Raw genomic sequence first — 22398 nt, 5'->3', positions numbered from 1 at the left:
CATACAACACATATTCCCATCAAATTTCATCACTGTAGTACTTATAGTTTCCGAGTAAATCGGCTGTGACAGACGGACAGACGGACAGACGGACAGACGGACATGACGAAACTATAAGGGTTCCGTTTTTGCCATTTTGGCTACGGAACCCTAACAAGGATGAATCGCACAATGTGTGTTTTCTTGTGCGTTGTGTGAAGTAAATGTTTGTGGTGTGGAATATTGTAACGGTAATGTAGTTCATCAATATTATAATGTGATGTGCAATCCGGGCGGTTGTCCAGGATATTTAAGCCTTTAATAATTGTGGTAAGCGAACGACGTGCTTATGTCACAAATAATAAGTTTTTGATCCCATGGAATTTGGATCCAATGTGGTGCCTTCGATGGCGCCCAGTGTAAGCTATTGTGATGGTAAATTATTATTTTTCTGTATATTGACGATTGAAAAACGCTTCTAAGCGAAGTCCAGTTGAATAAATCAATATTTGAGTTTGAGTTCATCGTATGGATGTGATGGTGTTTTATAAGGTCAGTTTGGCCGAGCGGTTATGTTTGTGTTATAATACATTGTGTTTTGACATCACGAGATAAATTACCGTACTCATTTCAAATGAACGTACGAGGACGTTTTGTGTTATTGTTTTACTATGGCCAAGCCGGATATAACTTGTGTTTTAACTTTTAATTATGTTCCAGGACTTATGGTTATCACTTGAGAGTTGAGATACAGATGAGATACAGAAGCCGCTGTTCGCAGCTGAAAAAACTCGTTGAGCTATCGAATCCTATGTAAATCACAATAATACTCGACAGTGATTGCTATGAAGCGAAAAGTACAAGCAATTGCTAGACTACTATTGTGTCCTATGTACGTGTAAGAATAGTACCAAAGCCAAATTTAGATGACCGTGTTAGCGGTAATGGAAACTAATTATGATAATAATACAATCGAATGCCACTTGTCTGTACGGGTCTTCTGTGACTTAGTCTGACAACTGGGCAGATAATAATACAATCGAATGCCACTTGTCTGTACGGGTCTTCTGTGACTTAGTCTGACAACTGGGCAGATAATAATACAATCGAATGTCACTTGTCTGTACGGGTCTTCTGTGACTTAGTCTTACAACTGGGCAAATAATATAATCAGATGCCACTTGTCTGTTCGGGTCTTCTGTGACTTAGGCTGGCAACTGGGCAGATAATAATAGAATCGAATGTCACTTGTCTGTACGGGTCTTCTGTGACTTAGTCTTACAACTGGGCAAATAATATAATAAGATGCCACTTGTCTGTTCGGGTCTTCTGTGACTTAGGCTGGCAACTGGGCAGATAATAATAGAATCGAATGCCACTTGTCTGTACGGGTTTTCTGTGACTTAGTCTTACAACTGGGCGGAAAATAATAATAACCTGATTGTCACTTGTCAGTATGGATCCAGACAGTGGTTTAGCCTGACAACTGGACCAAGAAACAAATAATTTGAATATAATGTACTACTCAAAACAAGTCGGAATGTCACCAGCTGAAGTGAATCATATCATTGATATTTTGAGTTTTGAATTACCGCTCAGAGCACGAGCTTTTTTCAGAATGGCCGTGTTAGCGCGTTTAATTTAAAGATAAAATTATATTTTAAAAGTAAATCAATTGATGAACTTAATTAATTATTTTAAGAATAATCAAATGGATAAAAGTATTAATAATCATTTAATAATGTCATATTCAAAATAACGATCAAAACAACACAAATAACACCTGCGCTGACTCACACAGTCACGCCACTCGAATAATCGTTCTATAAATAACGGTCGTCTGCAGTTGCGAGTCATTCTTGTACCGACTTTGGTCGAGTCAAGATGTCTAAAAAGTATTATATCAGTATTTAATTACGTAATACGACCACGCTTTAACATACATACATACATACATACATACATACATACATACATACAAACCTTTCCTCTTTATAATATTAGTATAGATAAAATATGGTTTTCAAACACAGGTTTACATTTAAACCATATAAATCTTATCATTAAAATCTCAGTTCAAAAGTATTTACAGTACTGATCATTCCACAATATTATTACAATTACAAATAAATAAAAAACACAATCAAAATCAGGATTATCTTTATTTCTGACATTGTAAATACATGGGAACTTTCATTATGCTCTTCTTCATTTTCACTTTCCCTACTGCCATCACCTGTGTAAATCATTTCATCGATTAATTCAATTCACCTTTAAAAACAAAACGAAGAAGGGTATGTAATAGCAGCTCTATATAATTCCACACAGAGAGAACACATTTTTGACTGACAGGCTACCGTCTCCTATAGACCGGGAGATACTGACACAAAATTTCGAGTCATTTGTAACAGGATGGCGGTTCTACAGGGGTCTTAGTACGCAATGACAAAAAGAAAAACGATGGTGTGAACGCTGGTACCGTCGGCTTAGTCGCGTGGGCGTTAGTCGAACTCGTCGGAAAAATAGCGAAGTCAAACGATTTGTAACACAAAAAATTTAGAATTTACTGATAGCCCATAAAAAAGAAGTAGGCGGTAGTGTCATGCCATACTTTTCCGGTGTGACTTACAGCCCGCCATACCGACGCGAATGTGTTGATTTAAAAAAAACAATTCAACCATTTGTACCAGGCTAACTTTTGCACAGGTAACCATCGTCGTGCAGCCATTTACGAAAATCGCCATGCCATACTTTTCGGACGATTCCAAATGGTCGCCATACCGCCGAAAATCTGCAAATTTTTTTTTTGTAAAAATTGTAACAGACAAATGACTCGAAATTTTGTGTCAGTATCTCCCGGTCTACTACCACCCGATTTGTTTTTGATTGTGTATGACCGTGAATTGACCTCTATTTGGATGCGATGGGGGAAGCGCGCCTGCGGTACGCCCGCGGCGCAACCGTGGCGTGCCGCCTCGTCGCCTTTCCAAAATTCTTTCATACAAAATGTATAAGAAGGACGTGGTGCAAAACAGATTCAAGAGGTGCGCTTATGGCACGCCCGCGCCCGCGCCGCTTGTGTTTGACCCGCGCCTAAGTCTTTTTTAAGGTTTTTATGGACTCTGAAAATAAAGTTAATTCACTCAATTGGAATAGACGAAATATGAATGACTCAAAAGAATGTCGTTACGTAAATTCTCAAGTTTTTCAATGAATTTACAGTAATTAAAATACAATTTAAGAGTCCTTTTAGTAAAGTAATTCTTAATCAATTCGCCGCCACCTCTTCAAGCCAATATGAAAGATCAGGAAATGCTCATCATACACAAATCACTGTCGACCGTGAAGTGTAAACGAGGATGACACGAATATACTCCATTCAATGAAGATTCAATGTTAATAACACGATTTGCAAAATATGCGTACACTTGTTGACAGCATGGTAGTGCCGCATGCAACGGTACACAATACACATACACATTTCCTTGATTTGGAACAAAAACATTCGTGTAGGGACAATGAAGTAATATTAAAGGCCTGACGTCAAATATGTGACATGATAGAATGAAAGAAATCTTTATGTACACACCAGAAGAAAAAAAAGAGCGTGTGTGTCGAGCACGTGTCTGAAGTGAACTTCTATGGCAAGATTCATAGATATACCAAAATCGTCGCCTTACACCATGATGTGACGGTATTGCTATGACGCTACCTTGAAATTTTACTCTCAACGCGCCTAAAGAAGTTTCACTTCAGCAAGATTTGCAAAAGTGCGTACATTTGTTGACAGCATGGTAGTGAGTAGTGACGCATGCAACGGTAGACATAAAATTTCTTTGATTTGGGTTACAGAAACATTACCTTAATAAGTGCGTGTATGGACTGGAGTAATATTAAATACCTGACGTAAAATATGTGATATGAATGAATTGAAGGAATAAATGAATTCTTAATTCTGCACACCAAGAAAAAATGAAAAAAAAAACACACAATGCCCAATGCCCCATAGGCGACCTTATTACGGAGCCATCTCTTCCAGGTAACCAAAAAAATGAAAAGAATATAGGTAATATAATATGTGCCGTGTGTGAGAAATGTCCTGAAATATTTATACCCATCAAAAACATCCTGTAAAAAACCCAAGTCTCGCAGCTCAGTCTTTCTACCGTCAAAAGTTGTGAGATCCATGTAATACCAAGTCGGTTAATCTATTTAGTGTCTACTTGAAGGACCTTCTGTCTTAAGTTATTACATAAGTTATTATCATGCCAATATTAAAAATATTTAACGTTTTAAACAAATAGATCGACTTGGACATCGCTTGATTTGATTATTAGTATGTATCACACTACACAGCACGACGGGCCAGCGACCAACAGGAACGAGAGTTTCAATCGCGTGAGGCGCGAGAGACTTTAAGAATCTAATATAATATTGTAATATTCATTTTGTTTTCATGCGATGTCCAAGTCGATCTATTTGTTTAAAACGTTAAATATTTTTAATATTGGCATGATAACAACTTATGTAATATCTTAAGACAGAAGGTCCTTCAAGTAGACACTAAATAGATTAACCGACTTGGTATTACATGGATCTCACAACTTTTGACGGTAGAAAGACTGAGCTGCGAGACTTGGGTTTTTTACAGGATGTTTTTGATGGGATCTCACTTCTTTTTGTAGAGCCTTTCTTTTTGATACCATCTACTCAGTCATAAAGTAAAATAGAGGCCAGTCTGTCTGTAAGGAGGCTAGTCGCGCCAACAATTTATATATAACAGATTTAAATTATAATATATTGTTTTATTAGATTTTCGTACTTCAAGACATGTCCAATCATGTGTTTTTCATTACGTCGACCATTTTACAAGTAATAATGTTGTTCAGTTTCATGGGCTAAACACACCCTTACCCACCCTATACCCCCTCCCTTGCCTCATATGGTAGGTACCTATCTACACCTATTAAATTTATAACCACCACCAACCACCAACTGCATAAATAACTTTGTAATCCCATATATTTATATGGGATTACAAAGTTATTGATGCAGTTGGTGTATTTGGAAAACTGGACCGAAATTACAAAATATTTAAGTTTTCCCATGATTAAGACACTAAACTCTATATGTATTCCAAATATGAAGCTTCTAAGTCTGCTAGAAGTGCCTTGGACTTTTGATGATCGGTGAGTCAGTGAGTGACAAAATTTAGAAACTTTAACAAGTTGTCATTCTTAAACTACTGGTTCAAATTGACTGAAATTTTAAATATTCCGTGTTTATACAATGCCGGATTAGTTACTGAAGATTCAGGTTTCTTGCTTTATCCACAACCGAATTATAGGGGGTCGAAAAAGGCCCGAATTGCTTCGAGAAAAGGATGGTACGGCCGTGCCGCTTTTATTTTGCTCGACTTGGCGGGGGCACTGCCGTGCCCCCAGATTTATTTAATTAATATTATAGTTGAGTCGAACGATATAAAACATGTTAATAGTCGTTTCTGATATTGCACGCCTCATAAGCGAAGCGTTGAGGTGGGTACTACTGTCACTTCGCGCAAAACATCTGATTTTTCAAACTTAAAATGTCTTTATGTATCATACATTGCACTTGTAAGATAATACATACACACACATATTAAGAAAAAACACTATTTTTAACGTTCATGATATTTTTGATGTCATTTTTGTTATTTAAACTAGTTAAAAAACAGTTTAAAAAAGTTCTGTCTTGGACGTCCGTGTGTCTGTATGTGCGGATCCTTTTTCTTGTTAACACGATAGCGACCGAAATACTTTACTAATCGAGTCTTTTTTTTTCTCTTACGCTTGAGTATGCTCAGGAATAGAACCCTTTCATTTTTCAGGGTCTGATTCGATGTGGTTTAATTGTTATTAAATAAACAAAAATAATAATTAATAAATATTTATTAAAAAAAAAATTATGAGGCGTGCACTTTTGGATTTTCCAAATTATTTATATTAACTGCAGTTTATTCCCTTAACTTGAATTCTAATTTCCATTCCACTTTCATTTCCACTTTGCAAAGAGGCCATGTTACGAACAACAACAAACTACTACATATAACACAACACGTTCTTACATACCGTTTGTTCAACCTATCTCAAGATACACACCTTTCTACGTTAATCTAATAAAATTGGACTGTCTGTTTGTAATATTAAAGTAATCGCTTTTTACTAAATGCAATTTTTATCTGTCTGTTTGTTTTTTGGACTTAATTTGGCAGATGTAATAAGTAGTAGCTTAGGCTACTATTTATTCAAATATTTTGAAATATTTTGAAAGAAAGATCATTTATTTTATTTCATAAGGATTAGGAAGGAAATGCTCATTTACGCAGGCGAAACCGCGGGACGCAGCTAGTCTTAAATAAATAAACGATGTTATAAATGAAAAATTACTAAGGTGTTTGTAAGGGCAAACAACAAAGGCCCTTTCAATATAAAAGGCGATGAAATGTCATACTTTGATAAAACAGCGGGGCTTTTAAAAATAAAGACAATGCCACTTCATTTTATAAATACCTGCATTAGAATGACGCTTACTGAAACGTCAGAGGATAATATGACAGGATATCATTGTAAACCACAAGAAAAACCGACAAAACGTAAATCTATACTAATATTATAAAGCTGAAGTCGCTGAAGAGTTTGCTTGTTTGAATACGTTAATCTCAAGAACTACTGGTCCGATTCTTTCGGTGGATAGCCCATTTATCAAGGAAGGCTATAGGCTATATATCATCACGCTAAGACAGACAGGAGCACAGCAATGCGGGTAAAACCGCGAGGCACATCTAGTTTCATATAAACATCGTGTCTAGCAGAAAATTGTCTAATAAATAATGACGACCTTTCATCACTTCAGGAAAAGTAAGTGGTAATTTCGAAAACAAATTTCCATGTTTGAGTTATAGCATTGAATTTGGAGGACTCTGAGCGTTTACAGAAATATTTCCTTGACCTTGGAGAAGGGTATTGGCTTCTTGTGTCTTGAAAATAAAACGTTAAAGCCTTGAAATAGAGATACAAAATTTAGTATAGAAATTGTAGGGAAAGATTGCGATCTCAGCCAGGGCAAAACTAGTCAAATCTATACTAATATTATAAAGGTATTGAGTTTTTTTTTTGTTTTAACGCGCTAATCTCAGGAACTACTTGTCCAATTTGAAAAATTCGTTCGGTGTTAGATAGCCCATTCATCGAGGAAGGCTATATATCATCACGCTAAGACCAACAGGAGCGGAGCCAAGTGGGTAAAACCGCGGAGCGCAGCTAGTAAACTATAAATACACTTAGGGCCGATTTTACAATGCTTGGGTAAAACTTATCCGTCCATTTAAAGTATTACACGATAATATTAAAATGTCACGTAAACTGTCAAATACGGGCAATTAGAATACGTTTTTAAAATTGTAGTTTTATACATTATTCGACGAATAAGTTTTATCCAAGCATTGAAAAATCGGCCCTTAATACGAACACTTATACTAAATGTATACATATATGTATTCGAACCAAATGGGAATTACGATATTGCAATATTTTAAAATAATCACGAATGTCCTCAGCTTTAAAATAACCGTAAAACTGCAGCATTGGAGGAATGAACTTTTACGTGAGTAAATCACAGTGAATATGAATGAATATTTGTGCAGAATAAAACTGGCGCTGTCCAATATTAGTTTAACGGAGAAAACAACTGTAGTTCTGTATTGTTTACTTTATAAGTACGGTACTTTGAGTAATGTATAATTATTCGGTGCTAGAAACCTAAATATGCCTAAATTTAGATTCTGTTATTGCAGGCCTACGCTAGGATAGATTTATTAGACACTAGCTGCGCTCCGCGGTTTCACCCGTGTGGCTCCGTTCCTGTTCCTCGATAAATGGTCTATATAACACCGAAAGAATTTTTCAAATCGGACCAGTAGTTCTTGAGATTGGCGAGTTCAAACAAACAAACCAACTTTTCAGCTTTATAATATTAGTAAATAGTAAAGATTAGTATAAATTCCTTATTGGACCAATAAAGATTTATTATTATAATGATTATTGAACCAATAAATCTACATTAAAACCATTTTGGTTTTAAATCACGGAAGCACACCTACATCTACATTGTTAAATAGTAGTTGGGCGTAAACTTATTTTTTATAAATAAAAAATAAAAGGTTGAGGTTAACTTTTTGCATTAGACGTTATATTGCAAATAAATTTGATACTAAATGTATTTAAAATCATATTATGCAGCCTTGCAGCAGTCACCTAAAATAACACAACAATTACATATCAATTTTTTTCAGTCTGACGTTATTACTTTTGTACTTTTATTTCATAAAATGTACTATATTTTAGTAAGGTCACTAAATACTACCTTAGGGAGGCAAAAATCTCATCTAACACGGATTCATGGTTATCAACTAGTTACTATTAATAAAATAAAATCGTAATCACGGAACGTTAATATGACACCGCGGAAAAAACATCATTATATAAAAAAAACATGAAAACATATTTTTTTAAATGAATAAACTATTTTTCCAATAACCTATTGTATTATTTACATCGAGTTCATTGTTAAATTATGTAAAATAAATGAATTCTTCGATTGTGTTAGTATTTACTTAACTTCCGCGTCACCTTGTACACTTTACTAGTTTAACCTTAACTTTAAATGTCTTTACCGATAGAATTTATTTTATTTATAGCATTTTTAGCCTGTTTTTTTCTATCCAGCCATTACTAAACTAGGATAAAATAAAATATCCTGCCACGAAGGAATAATGTAGCTCTGTGCAAGTGAAATAATTTTTCAATCAAGCGGTTTCGGAGCTTATTTAACACATACAAACATACACTGGGAGTCTTACAAAAATCAAGTTCTGTATTATAAACAATTGTTAGTTGTTAGAAAGATTCAAGACTAGACATGAATGCAGAAATTTTTAGTGTAATTTTTAACATTTAAACTGCATCGCCTTTGAAATCATCAAGTTGAAAACAGTGCGTCCTAAAGTCAATGGGGCCGTATTATGACCTCTTATTTCCAGACAGTTTACATTGAACTGACTGGAAAATTCATATTATGATCGCAATAACTAGGCCATGGCTAATTATATATGGTATAATATGAAATTGCCAGTCAATTCAGGGCGTAAACTGTCTGGAAATAAGAGGTCATAATATGACCCCTGTTCGATCTTATAAATGGCGCTGATCTACCAAGCCGTATTTGGGCAGCGTGGATTATAGTCTAAACCCTCCTATATGATTATGGGAAAAGCAATAAGCTATATAAGCTATAAGCTTGTTGTTTCTTGCCATTTTTACGACCAACATGAATTAGTGACATCTTATGAGATTCCATGTTTTTCTTCAGCGTAATCACAGATAACTAAATAACGTAAATAATTGGTTGTTTGTACCGAGATTTTCGAACCGATTATTATTTACCGAGATTATAAGATTGTATGTGCTATTTTTATAACAATTGGCAAGAGCACGCAAAATTTAAAATCAAATATTATAAGCAAGACAAATATAGTTGTCTATGAATAAACTACGACAACCAAATCAAAACGTCCAACATGAAATAAGAATGATAAAACACAATCAAAAATTATGATGCTAAAGACGAACAGGTTACAATTTTTAATAAGGTTAAATAATGACACAGGAAAAATTGCAAAACCTTTCGGATATTTTAAAAACGATTCTTCGTTATTTATGTAAATTCGTACAATATGGCGTGGCATTTATTGCGTGTCGTTATTCCGTACATAGGAGCGATTGACAGAAAAAAGAGCGTAGTGCCGAGCACACGTGTCAGAAGTGAAACTTCTTTGAAAAGATTACAAACATACTAAAATCGTCGCCTTACTCCATGACATGACGCGACCTTGAAATTTTCGAATTTTCTCAACGCGTCTAAAGAAGTTTCACTTCAAAGTGACCCCACGTGCGTCGTTTGCGCAGCGTATCTCATAAATAATTAATTAATTATTGTCGAATAGCGGCCTACAGTGGGAGACGATAGCAGACGATCGCCAAGAGTACATTGATCTTGTGCCCATAATGTATTGGTGATATCGTCCATTGGAAGCTGAGCGATAAGCGATACGCCTAAGTCAAAGTTCTTGAACCTGTCATTATATTACGCCTAGCTCAGTATGTCTTTCATGATTCAGATTTTGAAATGAGATTGTGAAAAAATATTTTGTTCTACTGTAACGTGATCACAACACAAATAATCGATGTAAATTAGGCCGTCAATAAGCCACGGAGTGACTATAAATGCGACATAGCTTCACTTCTTCATAGCTTGAAGGAAACATAATATCAGTCAATATGGCTAAATAAACAATACGTAAAAGAAGGTGAACAACCGAAATTGCAACATGAAGTTCAAGCTAATTCACACCTCAAAAACAATAAATAAATTTATTGCAGAGCAAGTCGAAGTAGCACTGTGCTGCTAATAAAGTTTTTGTCTATTTCATTATTTTCACAAAAAAGCCTTACTCGATTTGGGTCTTAAAATTATCGTTAATTATTATCAGTGTGAGTGCGTTTAACATTTATATGTCATAGGCATCAGAAGGTGCTTTAATCCTTGGCGAATATTCTACGACTGTCATCTCCATGAACTATATTCCCAATTAGCATATCTACAAGTGGTGTACAAGCCTATATTTCGCAGACGGTGACTAATATAGAATCGTGCAATCCTACGCAGCATCTTGAAATTGCTTTGTTTATAGTTAAGTGTATTTAAATTAGTATTTCTTATTTTTAACCGGTATTTTTTTATTTTGATTATCCGTAGATATTTTATACTGGTTTTTGAAAGTGAAATCTCTTTTATATTTAGTCAAATGTTGTTTTTGTTGGACTATAGTCGTCATATAAAAATATTTGTTTTAACGTGTTTAATGGTAGAATTCTATGGATTAAGTCCAATAAAGTATTACACGATAATATTAAAATGTCACGTAAACTGTCAAATACAGGAAATTAGAATACGTCATAGAAATATAAATAACAAGACACATAGAAGTGCTATAATGTCATAATTCATATGAAAACCGCTGTCGCCAAAATCAACACATTTAAACCGATAGCTAAACAGTACACACAAGTAAACTATGCCTTATATTGGACAGCTTGATTTTAGTGAAAACTAACTTAAATATTAAATTAAGCTTTTTAATATGTATCCTAACGCACGAATTTACGGTTTATTTTAGAATAACATCCCTAAGTATATGAGACGTTTTGTTTCTTTTTGTTCCAATACGAAAAAATTCGGCTTTTCTACAACAGAAGTTGTCAATTTTCACTAGATATAACTTTAAACATAAACTCATAGAAATAAGGTTGAAATTTGTGTTAAACGTGATAATAAGAATGGTCGACTGTGTCATTCATTGTTATTTCGATTACTATGGTGACACTCGTAATACTTGTAAATCTTCTTATATATAAAAATGAATCGCAAAATGTGTTGGTAAGCGCATAACTCGAGAACGGCTGAACCGATTTCGATAATTCTTTTTTTATTATATTCCTTGAAGTACGAGGATGGTTCTTATGTAGAGAAAACGTAAACATGTACCACGGGCGAAGCCGGGGCGGACCGCTAGTATTCTATAATTTTAAGGAAAAACCTTATAAAATATTATTCCTTTATTAGTATAATTACAACTTGTGGAAGAATTTCCGCAATGGGATATGCTGAAACACACCATGTTTATACACATATGTCTCCAGAGCAACTGAACAGTGACGAACACGCTGGTGTTGTGAAAGTCACCTGAGTGGCGACAAGGTCACGCGCGCTTACGACTTCTAGTGTCTTGTTATTTAGATTTCTATGGAATGCGTCTTTAAAATGGTAGTTTTATACATTATTCGACGAATAAGTTTTAACCAAGGATTAAAAAATCAGCCCTAAGACAATTTAAGATTTACGATGCTCTTACGATAATTTTTCTTTGTACTAGAGATTTGTTGTTTCGTTCAATATGTAAGTAATTATGTATAAAAATAAAATCAAGTAAATGCTTCTAATATTAAGGATACGAAGGTTACTATGGCATTTTAAATACTGTTATAGATAATGAATCATAGCTATAGTAAGTACGTAATATTATTAATATCCGTGTTGTGTAGCATTTATGAAGTAATCAATTTATATTTAAGTTAATTTAAATTACTATTTTAAGTTTAAAGTTTTAACATTAAAATAGTAATTTATGTATTATTTATTTTTATCTAAAAGCATTATTTATATTTGGTTTGGTTTCTAGAAAAAATTTGCTGTTTAGAGTTGGTAGCCCCACGATTTCCAAGATTTTATAAAAAATAAAAAATAATAAGTTAAAAATAAACATTTAAAAACACATTTATTTGTCACTTGTAAATAAAATAATAATTTTTCACGTTGACAAGGTTAATGTGTTATATTATCACCATCATATTCGTTATGCTCAAGGATGTAGTTTGGGCACAGATTAGAAGGTTTGGGCTCAGTTGGCCCAACAAATTATACAGAACTTTATATTGATTCAGAAAAAACTTTCTCATCTCAAAAAGTTAAAAAAAAACATCAACAATAAGTATGCCATCCAAATTACTTTGCTACCACTTTTCAACTGCCGTGATAGTGAAAGTTTATTCAAAATCGGTTCACGAGTTAAAAAAACGACAAAAACAAAACAAAACTTGTTTTTTGAAGTGAAACTTCTTGAGGCGCTTTGAGAGTAAAATTTCAAGGTCACGTCATCGCAATACCGTCACGTCATGAAGTAAGGCGACGATTCTGGTATCTTTGCATCTTGCCAACGAAGTATCACTTCTGACACGTGTGCTCGGCACACACGCTCTTTTTTTTCTTTGCATTGAAGATCGTGAATTTACATATTATTTTATATAAAGTCAATGTTTAAGAACAGCAACTTGTTTGATGTGTAATTAGGGATGTAACGATACATGATTTTGCCGATACGATACCGATACCGATATTTGTAGTCATGTATCGGCGATACCGATACCGATACCGATATCGATGGCTTGGTAGAAAAATAAATAGTGAATTATGCATAAAAAGTTACCAACATTTAACAGAGACAACTGTTAATCGTATTCTTTTAAATAAAAATGCCAAATCAAAAAACAACAAAACCATTTATTTTAGTATTATTATTTTACGAAGTCAGTTAAACTTTAAGTAATACACATACAATCAGTACCTAATAAAAGTTTACTATTGGTAGAGTTTTTTCAGAAAACAAAGTGCGCACGCGCGGGCGGCCTCCCGCATCGTTCATTGGGCGCGGGTTTTTGAATTATTTGATATCAAAAAAAATTGGTTGTTTGTAAAGTAGGTTTACGATCGAGATGTTTACGTGATAACATAATGCAGTGGCAGCGCTCGAGATGAAACGGGAGATCGGTCCGTCTCTCTCTCGTTATACCTGCGATCGCGCTCGTGAGGTTTTGGTGTGACACAAGTTTATGAACATGTCACCCGACTAAAACGATTTTAAAAACGTTATCACGTTAAAAATTAAAAAAATTCAAAATTATTTATTTCTTTCCTTTACATAAACAAATTTGTGATTGGAACACTCCTAGTAAGCAAATAAAATGCTTGTGTCAGGAGGTTCCGCTCTTCCTTAACACTATTACTTAATATGAATGAATTAATATGAATGAATACAATGCAAAAAAAGAAAAGAAAGAATTTAATAAAAAAATATCGGTATCGGTTGATTTATTATCGGCGATACCGATATATCGGTATCGGTATCGGTATCGTTACATCCCTATGTGTAATAAATAATAAATACGCATTTGGATTTCAACGCGTTATCTATTATTCCCTTAGTAACGAGACTATAGCTTAAGTACCTAATATAAGGAAAATATTGAAAATCAATGCTATTCAGTATTCACCTAATTTAAATTAACACTTTTTTAATGTTAAATAATTATAACGGATTTAAAACGAGATTTATTCTTTACAATTATTTACATGTATGTATTCATTTGTAGTAAGTAGTAAATTTTTGACCACGAGACCTCGACTATTTACATTAAGTATATGTAAATTATTGCATCCATATCGGTGACATGTTTTCGTCGTGAAAGCGTAACAGACTTACAAAGTTTCGCATTTATTATATTATTAGCTGGATGATTTTATTTAAGGTACAAATTTTAATAATTATGATGCTTTCAGACAGCCTTGGGCGTCTGAGTGAGGAATCTACGACCTATGTTCACATTTATTACATTTTCTTTCTTCTCTCTTGTACAATCTAATTAATATATTATTTTATTCCTTTTGTATTGTCATGTTATCATGTAGCCTTGAAGTTATAAGGCCACTAATTTGGAAAAATATCGTTTGTTTTTCCTATTAGACATTGCGATGTTCATTTTGATTAAAAACAAATAGCAACGAAAAATAATAATACTTGTAGCATTATAATTGCTTGTCTGATTAGCTTTATAATATTGTTATACAATATATAGTGTTGGGAAGTGATAAAAATACATATATACATATATAAGGGATAAAAATACAGTATTTCACATGTTTATTTCATCACATGCTGCAACTACAACAATTAAATTATTTTATCGTTAATTTAAATTATAAAACATAAATATGAATTTAAAATTCGTATTTAAATTCGTGCGTGGTTTTAACGAAGTAGCAAATTATAAATTAGTTTTACTCTAATAGTGCATTTACATCAAACGAGCGAATGCTCACTAACTCCACTATGTCAAATTCTTTTAGTGTAAACAGGCGTAGAGCATTATTGCGCTGTTCTTAGTGCGTTAAAAGATTCTATGCAATGTTCTAATACTGAACAACACTGAATACGAGTTCTCGTTTACACTAAAAGATCACGAAAGAATGCTCTTGCTTTAGCTCTAGTTCTATGTCGAGCGAGTGCTCATTCTAACCCCAGTATGTAAAATTCTTTTAGTGTAAACAGGCGTAGAGCATTATTGCGTTGTTCTTAGTACGTTAAAAGATTCTATGCAATGTTCTAATACTGAACAACACTGAATACGAGTTCTCGTTTACACTAAAAGATCACGAAAGAATGCTCTTGCAGTAGCTCTAGCTCTATGTTCGTTTTATGCAAATATTAGAGTTATTATATATCTTATTAGAGTGAGTGACCTTTGAGATCTATTTATAACCATTTATTAACAGTAACAATTATTCTAGGACCTAGATTATTAAATACAATGTATTTGTATAATTTCTATCTTTTTATCAACGGCACGTGTATTTTTTTGCAAAAAGTAATTTATTGTAACCTTTAGCTTTGCATCCATTGTAATAAACTATAAATTAATATTCATTATATTTTATACAATAATATAATGTAGTGACAAATTAATGAAAGTTCCTAGTTACTAGAAAAACAACATGGTATCTCATTGAATATAGTTAGTTAGAGCATATAAGTTTCAAATCTGCAATTATAAATACCTATAATATACAAAATTCATAAAAAATAGATTTAAACAAGAATAACTAAATGTATTGGAAGCGTTCTCAATAGGGCATGCAGAACCGAGTCCGGTTCCAAGTTTCTGAAACCCGGTTCCAAATCGACCTCAGAACCGGGTAGAACCGGGTTACCCGGTTCTTTTATAATACCTCGGAAAAAATACGAAATTAAACAAAAGTAACTGTTAAAGTACCTGATGGGCCTTTTATTTTACGCGTCTTGTGTCTTATTTTATTAAATTAATAAAGAAACAAAATTTCAATACTTCTATTTATTTATCAAAGTATGTACCATGTTATCATAATATCACATATAAACTTAAACCTTATTCATTAACTGCAAACTATAAAGCAAAAAACGAGCCAAGTGCGAGTCGGACTCGCGCTCCGAGGGCTCCGAACAAACCTATTTTTTATAATGTTGTAACTTTAAAATTTATGTTTCTAGCAAATTTTCCTTTATCTGTGTTATAAGACGTTACTGTTACCAAATTTAAAGGCTCTGTGTTCATGAGAAGTAGAAGTAGGTTTTGAGTCCCATGCGAATGTCGGCGAAAATGTTCAGCATTTACGGCTGTATCTTTTGATGCGGTGGCTTGTGAGTTTGACTTTTTCACAGCATCAAGGGACCGAAGACTTGAGTATTCGATATAAATTTCAGCTTGATACCAAAAACAAAAACATGACTGGATCATTATATGAAACAGTAAAATCAACAGCTTTTCAAATTCATGTCAAATCTAATAAAAATATTTCAGTAGCCTAATTTTTGTCATTTTCGATGCCTAATGAAACATAGAGCATCTAAGGTTAGACAACCAATCAGAGCCACGCTTGAGACGTGGCACGAAAATTCGCGATGCGCGTGAGTCTGACGTTGCTCAGATAGAATAAATTTGTTAAAATAATGGAGCAAAATATAAATAAAACTTTATATTTTAATATTTTGGTCGGAATCGGGAGAACCGGGTTTCATACTATTCAGACCCGGTTCTCAAGATCATCAAAAAACCCGGGTTTACCCGGGTTTTTCGGAACCGGGTAAACCCGGGTGCATGCCCTAGTTCTCAAATATCGATTATTCTAATTGACTGAAAGATTAACCTAATAATTAAGATGGCAGATATTTTACCCATTAATCTAAAGTAGAATCTAAATCTTAATCAGATTAATTTTATTAACGACTAGCGGTCCGCCCCGGCTTCGCCCGTGGTACATGTTTACGTTTTCTCTACATAAGAACCATCCTCGTACTTCAAGGAATATAATAAAAAAAGAATTATCTAAATCGGTTCAGCCGTTCTCGAGTTATGCGCTTACCAACACATTTTGCGATTCATTTTTATATATAAAGAAGACAAGAAGATAATGTAGTCACAAATGAATGAAAGTTTGTGTCTTAACTCTTAACCTAGTTACTAGAATAACAACATGGTATCTCATTGAATATAGAAAGATATAAAAGTTTCAAATCTGCAAAGTTATTAATATAATATGTACGTATACAAAATTCATAAAAAAAATAGATTTTAACAAAAATAACTATACTAAATGAATTTGAACAGCGATATCTTAATTAGCATTCTCAAATATCGATTATCCTAATTGACTGAAAGATTACCTAATTATTAAGATGGCAGATATTTTACCCATTAATCTAAAGTAGAATCTAAATCTTAATCAGATTAATTTATTAACTGTAATATTTTGTTTCTTACCTCATTCTATTAATTTAAAATAACTTTTCCCTTTTTGCAACTGATCTTTGTCGCTCATCTATGTTATTTTTTATGGATCTACTATCTATAAGCTAATTTTAAATTCACCTGTAGCCTATAGCGTATTAGACCGAAATGCAACAACGAGACAGAAAGGCAGTCTGTCTGGCAAGGCAAATGGTTATCCAATTGAAGTTATCAGTTAAAATCTACTACCATAATCGCTTGTACGCAATTAAAAGTTCATAAAGTTAACAAATTGCTTTAGATATAAATCCTGATACCAGTTATTAATATATTATAACAATTTAATTAGTGAGAATTCTTGTGCCACTCAATAACTGAAAATTGTTTATACATTGACTGCTATAAAATCAACAGCACCGATTTTTAATAAAATTCGAAATGTCAAAAAGGATTACAGGTAAATTAGCTTGGAGAAATTTTTGCATATGTAGTGGTGTGTATATTACTCAGATCTTAGAGCGCGTTTCCACTATATCGTTCTGACTTCTGGCCTATACAAAAATGTTTCGATATCCTAACATTACTATTTAATTTTATACTTATTCCTAGCAACACTTTTGTTTTCAATAAAAACAAGTTTTTATTTGAAAGAAAATGGTTTTGACTTTATAAAAAAAAATATATCATTCAATTTCACGTCCTTGAGCAAACGACAAGGCGACTACCGTGAAACAATAAAATATCGTGTCCATAATAATTTGTTTCATAATTAATATTTGACCATAATAATTACGAAACAAAACAAATAAATAAATCGTCACTTGATAGTGGAAAGTGGAAACACGCACAAAACCAGAATAAACCAGTTTACGCTGTCCGCAGGTGCCACGTGCAGTCGTTTGGTACCGTGAACATAAAGCACACATTTCATTCAAAAATTATAATTATTACGTATAGACCGGGAGATATTGACACAAAATTTCGAGTCATTTGTAACAGGATGGCGGTTCTACAGGGGTCTTAGTACGCAATGACAAAAAGAAATAGTTTGGAAAATCCAAAAGTGCACGCCTCATAATTTTTTTTTAATAATTATTTATTAATTATTATTTTTGTTTATTTAATAACAATTAAACCACATCGAATCAGACCCTGAAAAATAAAAGGGTTCTATTCCTGAGCATACTCAAGCGTAAGAGAAAAAAAAAGACTCGATTAGTAAAGTATTTCGGTCGCTATCGTGTTAACAAGAAAATCCTCCGCACATACAGACACACGGACGTCCAAGACAGAACTTTTTTAAACTGTTTTTTAACTAGTTTAAATAACAAAAATGACATCAAAAATATCATGAATGTTAAAAATAGTGTTTTTTCTTAATATGTGTGTGTATGTATTATCTTACAAGTGCAATGTATGATACATAAAGACATTTTAAGTTTGAAAAATCAGATGTTTTGCGCGAAGTGACAGTAGTACCCACCTCAACGCTTCGCTTATGAGGCGTGCAAAACGATGGTGTGAACACTGGTACCGGCGGCTTAGTCGCGTAGGCGTTAGTCGAACTCGTCGGAAAAATAGCGAAAGTCAAACGATTTGTAACACAAAAATTTTAGAATTTACCGATAGCCCATAAAAAAGAAGTAGGCGGTAGTGTCATGCCATACTTTTCCGGTGTGACTTACAGCCCGCCATACCGACGCGAATGTGTTGATTAAAAAAAAAACAATTCAACCATTTGTACCAGGCTAACTTTTGCACAGGTAACCATCGTCGTGCAGCTATTTACGAAAATCGCCATGCCATACTTTTCGGACGATTCCAAATGGTCGCCATACCGCCGAAAATCTGCAAAAATTTTTTTTTTCGCCAAACTTTTTGTACCAGTATTGCATTTGGATTTTTGGAGAGTATTTGATAAAATGTGACCATTATTATATTTACCATACTTCTAGTAGGGGGAAAAAGTGCTGCCATACTTAAAAAATTAATTTAGTATTAATTTATATAAGTGAAGATTTCCACCACCTAGATCTTTGAAATTTTGTATTTATATTCGTTGAACCTCAAACTTACAGGAAAAATTAGTGCCATACTGTTACTAATCGTTCAAAATACGAATAAAATCTTACAATAAAAAAAAATCTTATACACATTCGCCACCTCCCACAGGTATGGCATTATCACACTTCTATTTATAATCATTCAGGAGTTGTTGAAAAAAAAATTTAGGGTGGTACAAATGGTTCGGCGAAAAAAAAAATTTGCAGATTTTCGGCGGTATGGCGACCATTTGGAATCGTCCGAAAAGTATGGCATGGCGATTTTCGTAAATGGCTGCACGACGATGGTTACCTGTGCAAAAGTTAGCCTGGTACAAATGGTTGAATTGTTTTTTTTTAAATCAACACATTCGCGTCGGTATGGCGGGCTGTAAGTCACACCGGAAAAGTATGGCATGACACTACCGCCTACTTCTTTTTTATGGGCTATCGGTAAATTCTAAAATTTTTGTGTTACAAATTGTTTGACTTCGCTATTTTTCCGACGAGTTCGACTAACGCCTACGTGACTAAGCCGCCGGTACCAGCGTTCACACCATCGTTTTTCTTTTTGTCATTGCGTACTAAGACCCCTGTAGAACCGCCATCCTGTTACAAATGACTCGAAATTTTGTGTCAATATCTCCCGGTCTAGTTAATGTAAAAGTTATACGTATGTTAAATGTGCAAATATTAAAATAAAGTCTCATCTTTTTCAGAGGAGAAACACATATAGTTTAATTTAAAATCCCTTATATATATATAAAATAAAAACTAAAAATAAAATGTTGTTTTATTTTATTTGCTGACCATACACTACTACAAACGCAAAAATTTCTCCAAGCTAATTTACCTGTATTGAAGTGAAAAATTCTTTAGCGGCGTTGGGTATAAAATCTTAAACTCGCGTCAGGACACGTGGCCTGATCGAAAAAGCGTAAAACGGATTTTTTTTTAGCCCTTATATTCCATGCGTGACGGATACCATTCCAAAATATCAAACATGCTGAACGTTAATAATCAAGTTTTCACTTCTGCCAGCACTCCCGGAGTGCAACCCGTCTTTTTTTTATTTATTATCGCTCAGGCGAAAACTATGGAAAACATGATTAAAGTACAAATCTGTCTTTTTAATGAAATATATTTTAGATATTTTTAACACCACCTAAACCACGTACCTGGTAAAACTAAGGCGGTTGGACGCCAGTATCTCCGGGAGCGTGCCCCACAAGGTCTGATGCAGCGCCCGCACTGGCGCACCCCACCAGCTCGCGTGCCAATACCGCACTGTGGACGACACGCAGCAGTTCACACCTGGAGGAGAAGAGAGGTAGAACATTCTAGAATACTAGTTTGGAAGACTAGGCGATAGTTCATTAAGCCATTCAGATTTGAACGATGGAATAGTACCTACTAAATACCATAATAATTTACCATTTAGATTTTAGATAAATACTCAAAACTCAGGAGAAACAGAATTGAGTATGTACGTAGTTTGAAATATAAGACACGCACAGACAGCTTCAAAACAATTGTTCTTTTACTGCTCTTTTCAATTTATTTTCTTAAACTCCAGAATTCCTAAAGGTTCCTTACTATACTCACCGACACAGATGACAAAAGAAATGCTTTTAATATGCCTATCTACGTGTTGATGGTGGACTAAAACAGATCTCTTCAATAGTTGAAAGATAGGGGTACCTAACCATCACCAAAACTTATTTTAAAACCTCTGACTCTCCCAGGTTCAAGACCTAACACGCGTATCTCTTTAAGGTACCAAAAATCCTTAAAATCAGTACCAAAACTAACTATTCCTTTTTCCCACATTCCCACCACTGACCTCTGAGGTTCAAGACTACCCGCCCTTGACGAGCCATTACACAACAATGGAGTATAAAAAGAAAACAGTTCTCACGCCAAGTCCCGAGAGTGCCATTCGTTGCACAACCCGGCTCGTGATTGCACACGTGTTGCAAGTAGGTGTAATATTGTATTTAGAAGCCAATTTTATTCATTTTTTTGGCTTAGCAGGAAAGAAAGAAAAGAACGCAAGTACGCACGCGGACGCTTGTATTTAGCAGTACAATATGCGTGACACAAACTTATTTCGAAACAAAAAAAAATAAAACAGAGATGCAGTAATTTTTTTTTGACAAAATACGAAACTGCCTATCTTACAAGTATCAGAAGTAGACCAAATTTAAACAGGACCACATGGAAGGCACTAGCTTTCAAATATAAAGCTCATCATCCAAATTACATAACAATCACAAAAAAAGGATACCTATAGTCGAATGAAGACCCTCTTCTTATTTAAAAAGTCGATTGATAAGAAACAGAAATGCATACCTAATGCATTTTAATATTTATAATAAATACTAAATAAGGATAAAATTGGATGCCAATAACATATCAGAATAATGCTTTAAATTTTTTAGCTAGCACTAATGGAATGTGTGATTTATTATCTACAGATAGGTGTAATCCATACTAATATTATAAATGCGAAAGTAACTCTTGTCTGTCTGTCTGTCTGTACCTACTCTGTTACTCAATCACGCCTAAACTACTGAACCAATTTTCATGAAATATGGTATGGACATATTTTGATACCCGAGAAAGGACATACGGACGGACTACTTTTTATCCCGGGAAAATGACGCAATCCCGGAAATCCCGCGGGAACGGGAACTATGCGGGTTTTTCTTTGACTGCGCGGACGAAGCCGCGGGCGGAAACCTAGTAAAATATAATTTTATTTCCTAATTTATCATTTATCACAATGATATATATTTAACTAATGCCAATTATGTCACACTGCAAAGGACAAATTAATGCTCGGTAACAATGGACAAAACATTTTATGAATTTATAGTGATAAAAAATGTATTTATTATACTGTTTCTATCCCAAATAAATGATAAATACGTACTACATACTATACACAACTTGATCTTCGACGTTACGTACGTTAGTATGTACATATAATAATTTTGTTACAGATTACTAAATTTTGATAATTTATATAATCTGAATAAATTTGGTACTAGTCTAGTATCTGTGAGTAATCGTTCTCACCCGATTACTCTTATTTACCATACAATATACATTATATAAATTAT

General features: G+C 33.9%; 2 protein-coding genes across 3 annotated transcripts in view; one reads left to right on the top strand and one right to left on the bottom strand.

Annotated features, from left to right (window-relative positions):
- Hrd3 (HMG-coA reductase degradation 3) overlaps positions 1 to 22398 on the top strand; it is a 215875-nt gene that overhangs the window by 62521 nt on the left and 130956 nt on the right. The gene's annotated exons all lie outside the window — the stretch shown is intronic.
- The window catches only part of LOC149480683 (cell growth regulator with RING finger domain protein 1-like), a 55179-nt gene that overhangs the window by 14303 nt on the left and 18478 nt on the right, over positions 1 to 22398 (bottom strand). For both annotated transcript variants that reach the window (XR_016317040.1, XM_089706727.1), the window contains exon 3: positions 20452 to 20587. Coding sequence is in view for 1 of the 2 variants with exons in the window: in XM_089706727.1 (XP_089562853.1) it covers positions 20452 to 20587 (136 nt within the window). In the remaining variant the exon portion in view is untranslated. The remainder of the gene's footprint in view (positions 1 to 20451; positions 20588 to 22398) is intronic.

The sequence above is a fragment of the Colias philodice genome, chromosome 18 (genome assembly GCF_061535455.1).
Source record: "Colias philodice isolate Cphi_HAF_F1 chromosome 18, ilColPhil1 Martin Lab GWU primary, whole genome shotgun sequence".
NCBI lineage: Eukaryota > Metazoa > Arthropoda > Insecta > Lepidoptera > Pieridae > Colias > Colias philodice.
Note: the sequence above shows the minus strand (reverse complement) of the source record. Positions and strands in the feature narration are given on the sequence as shown.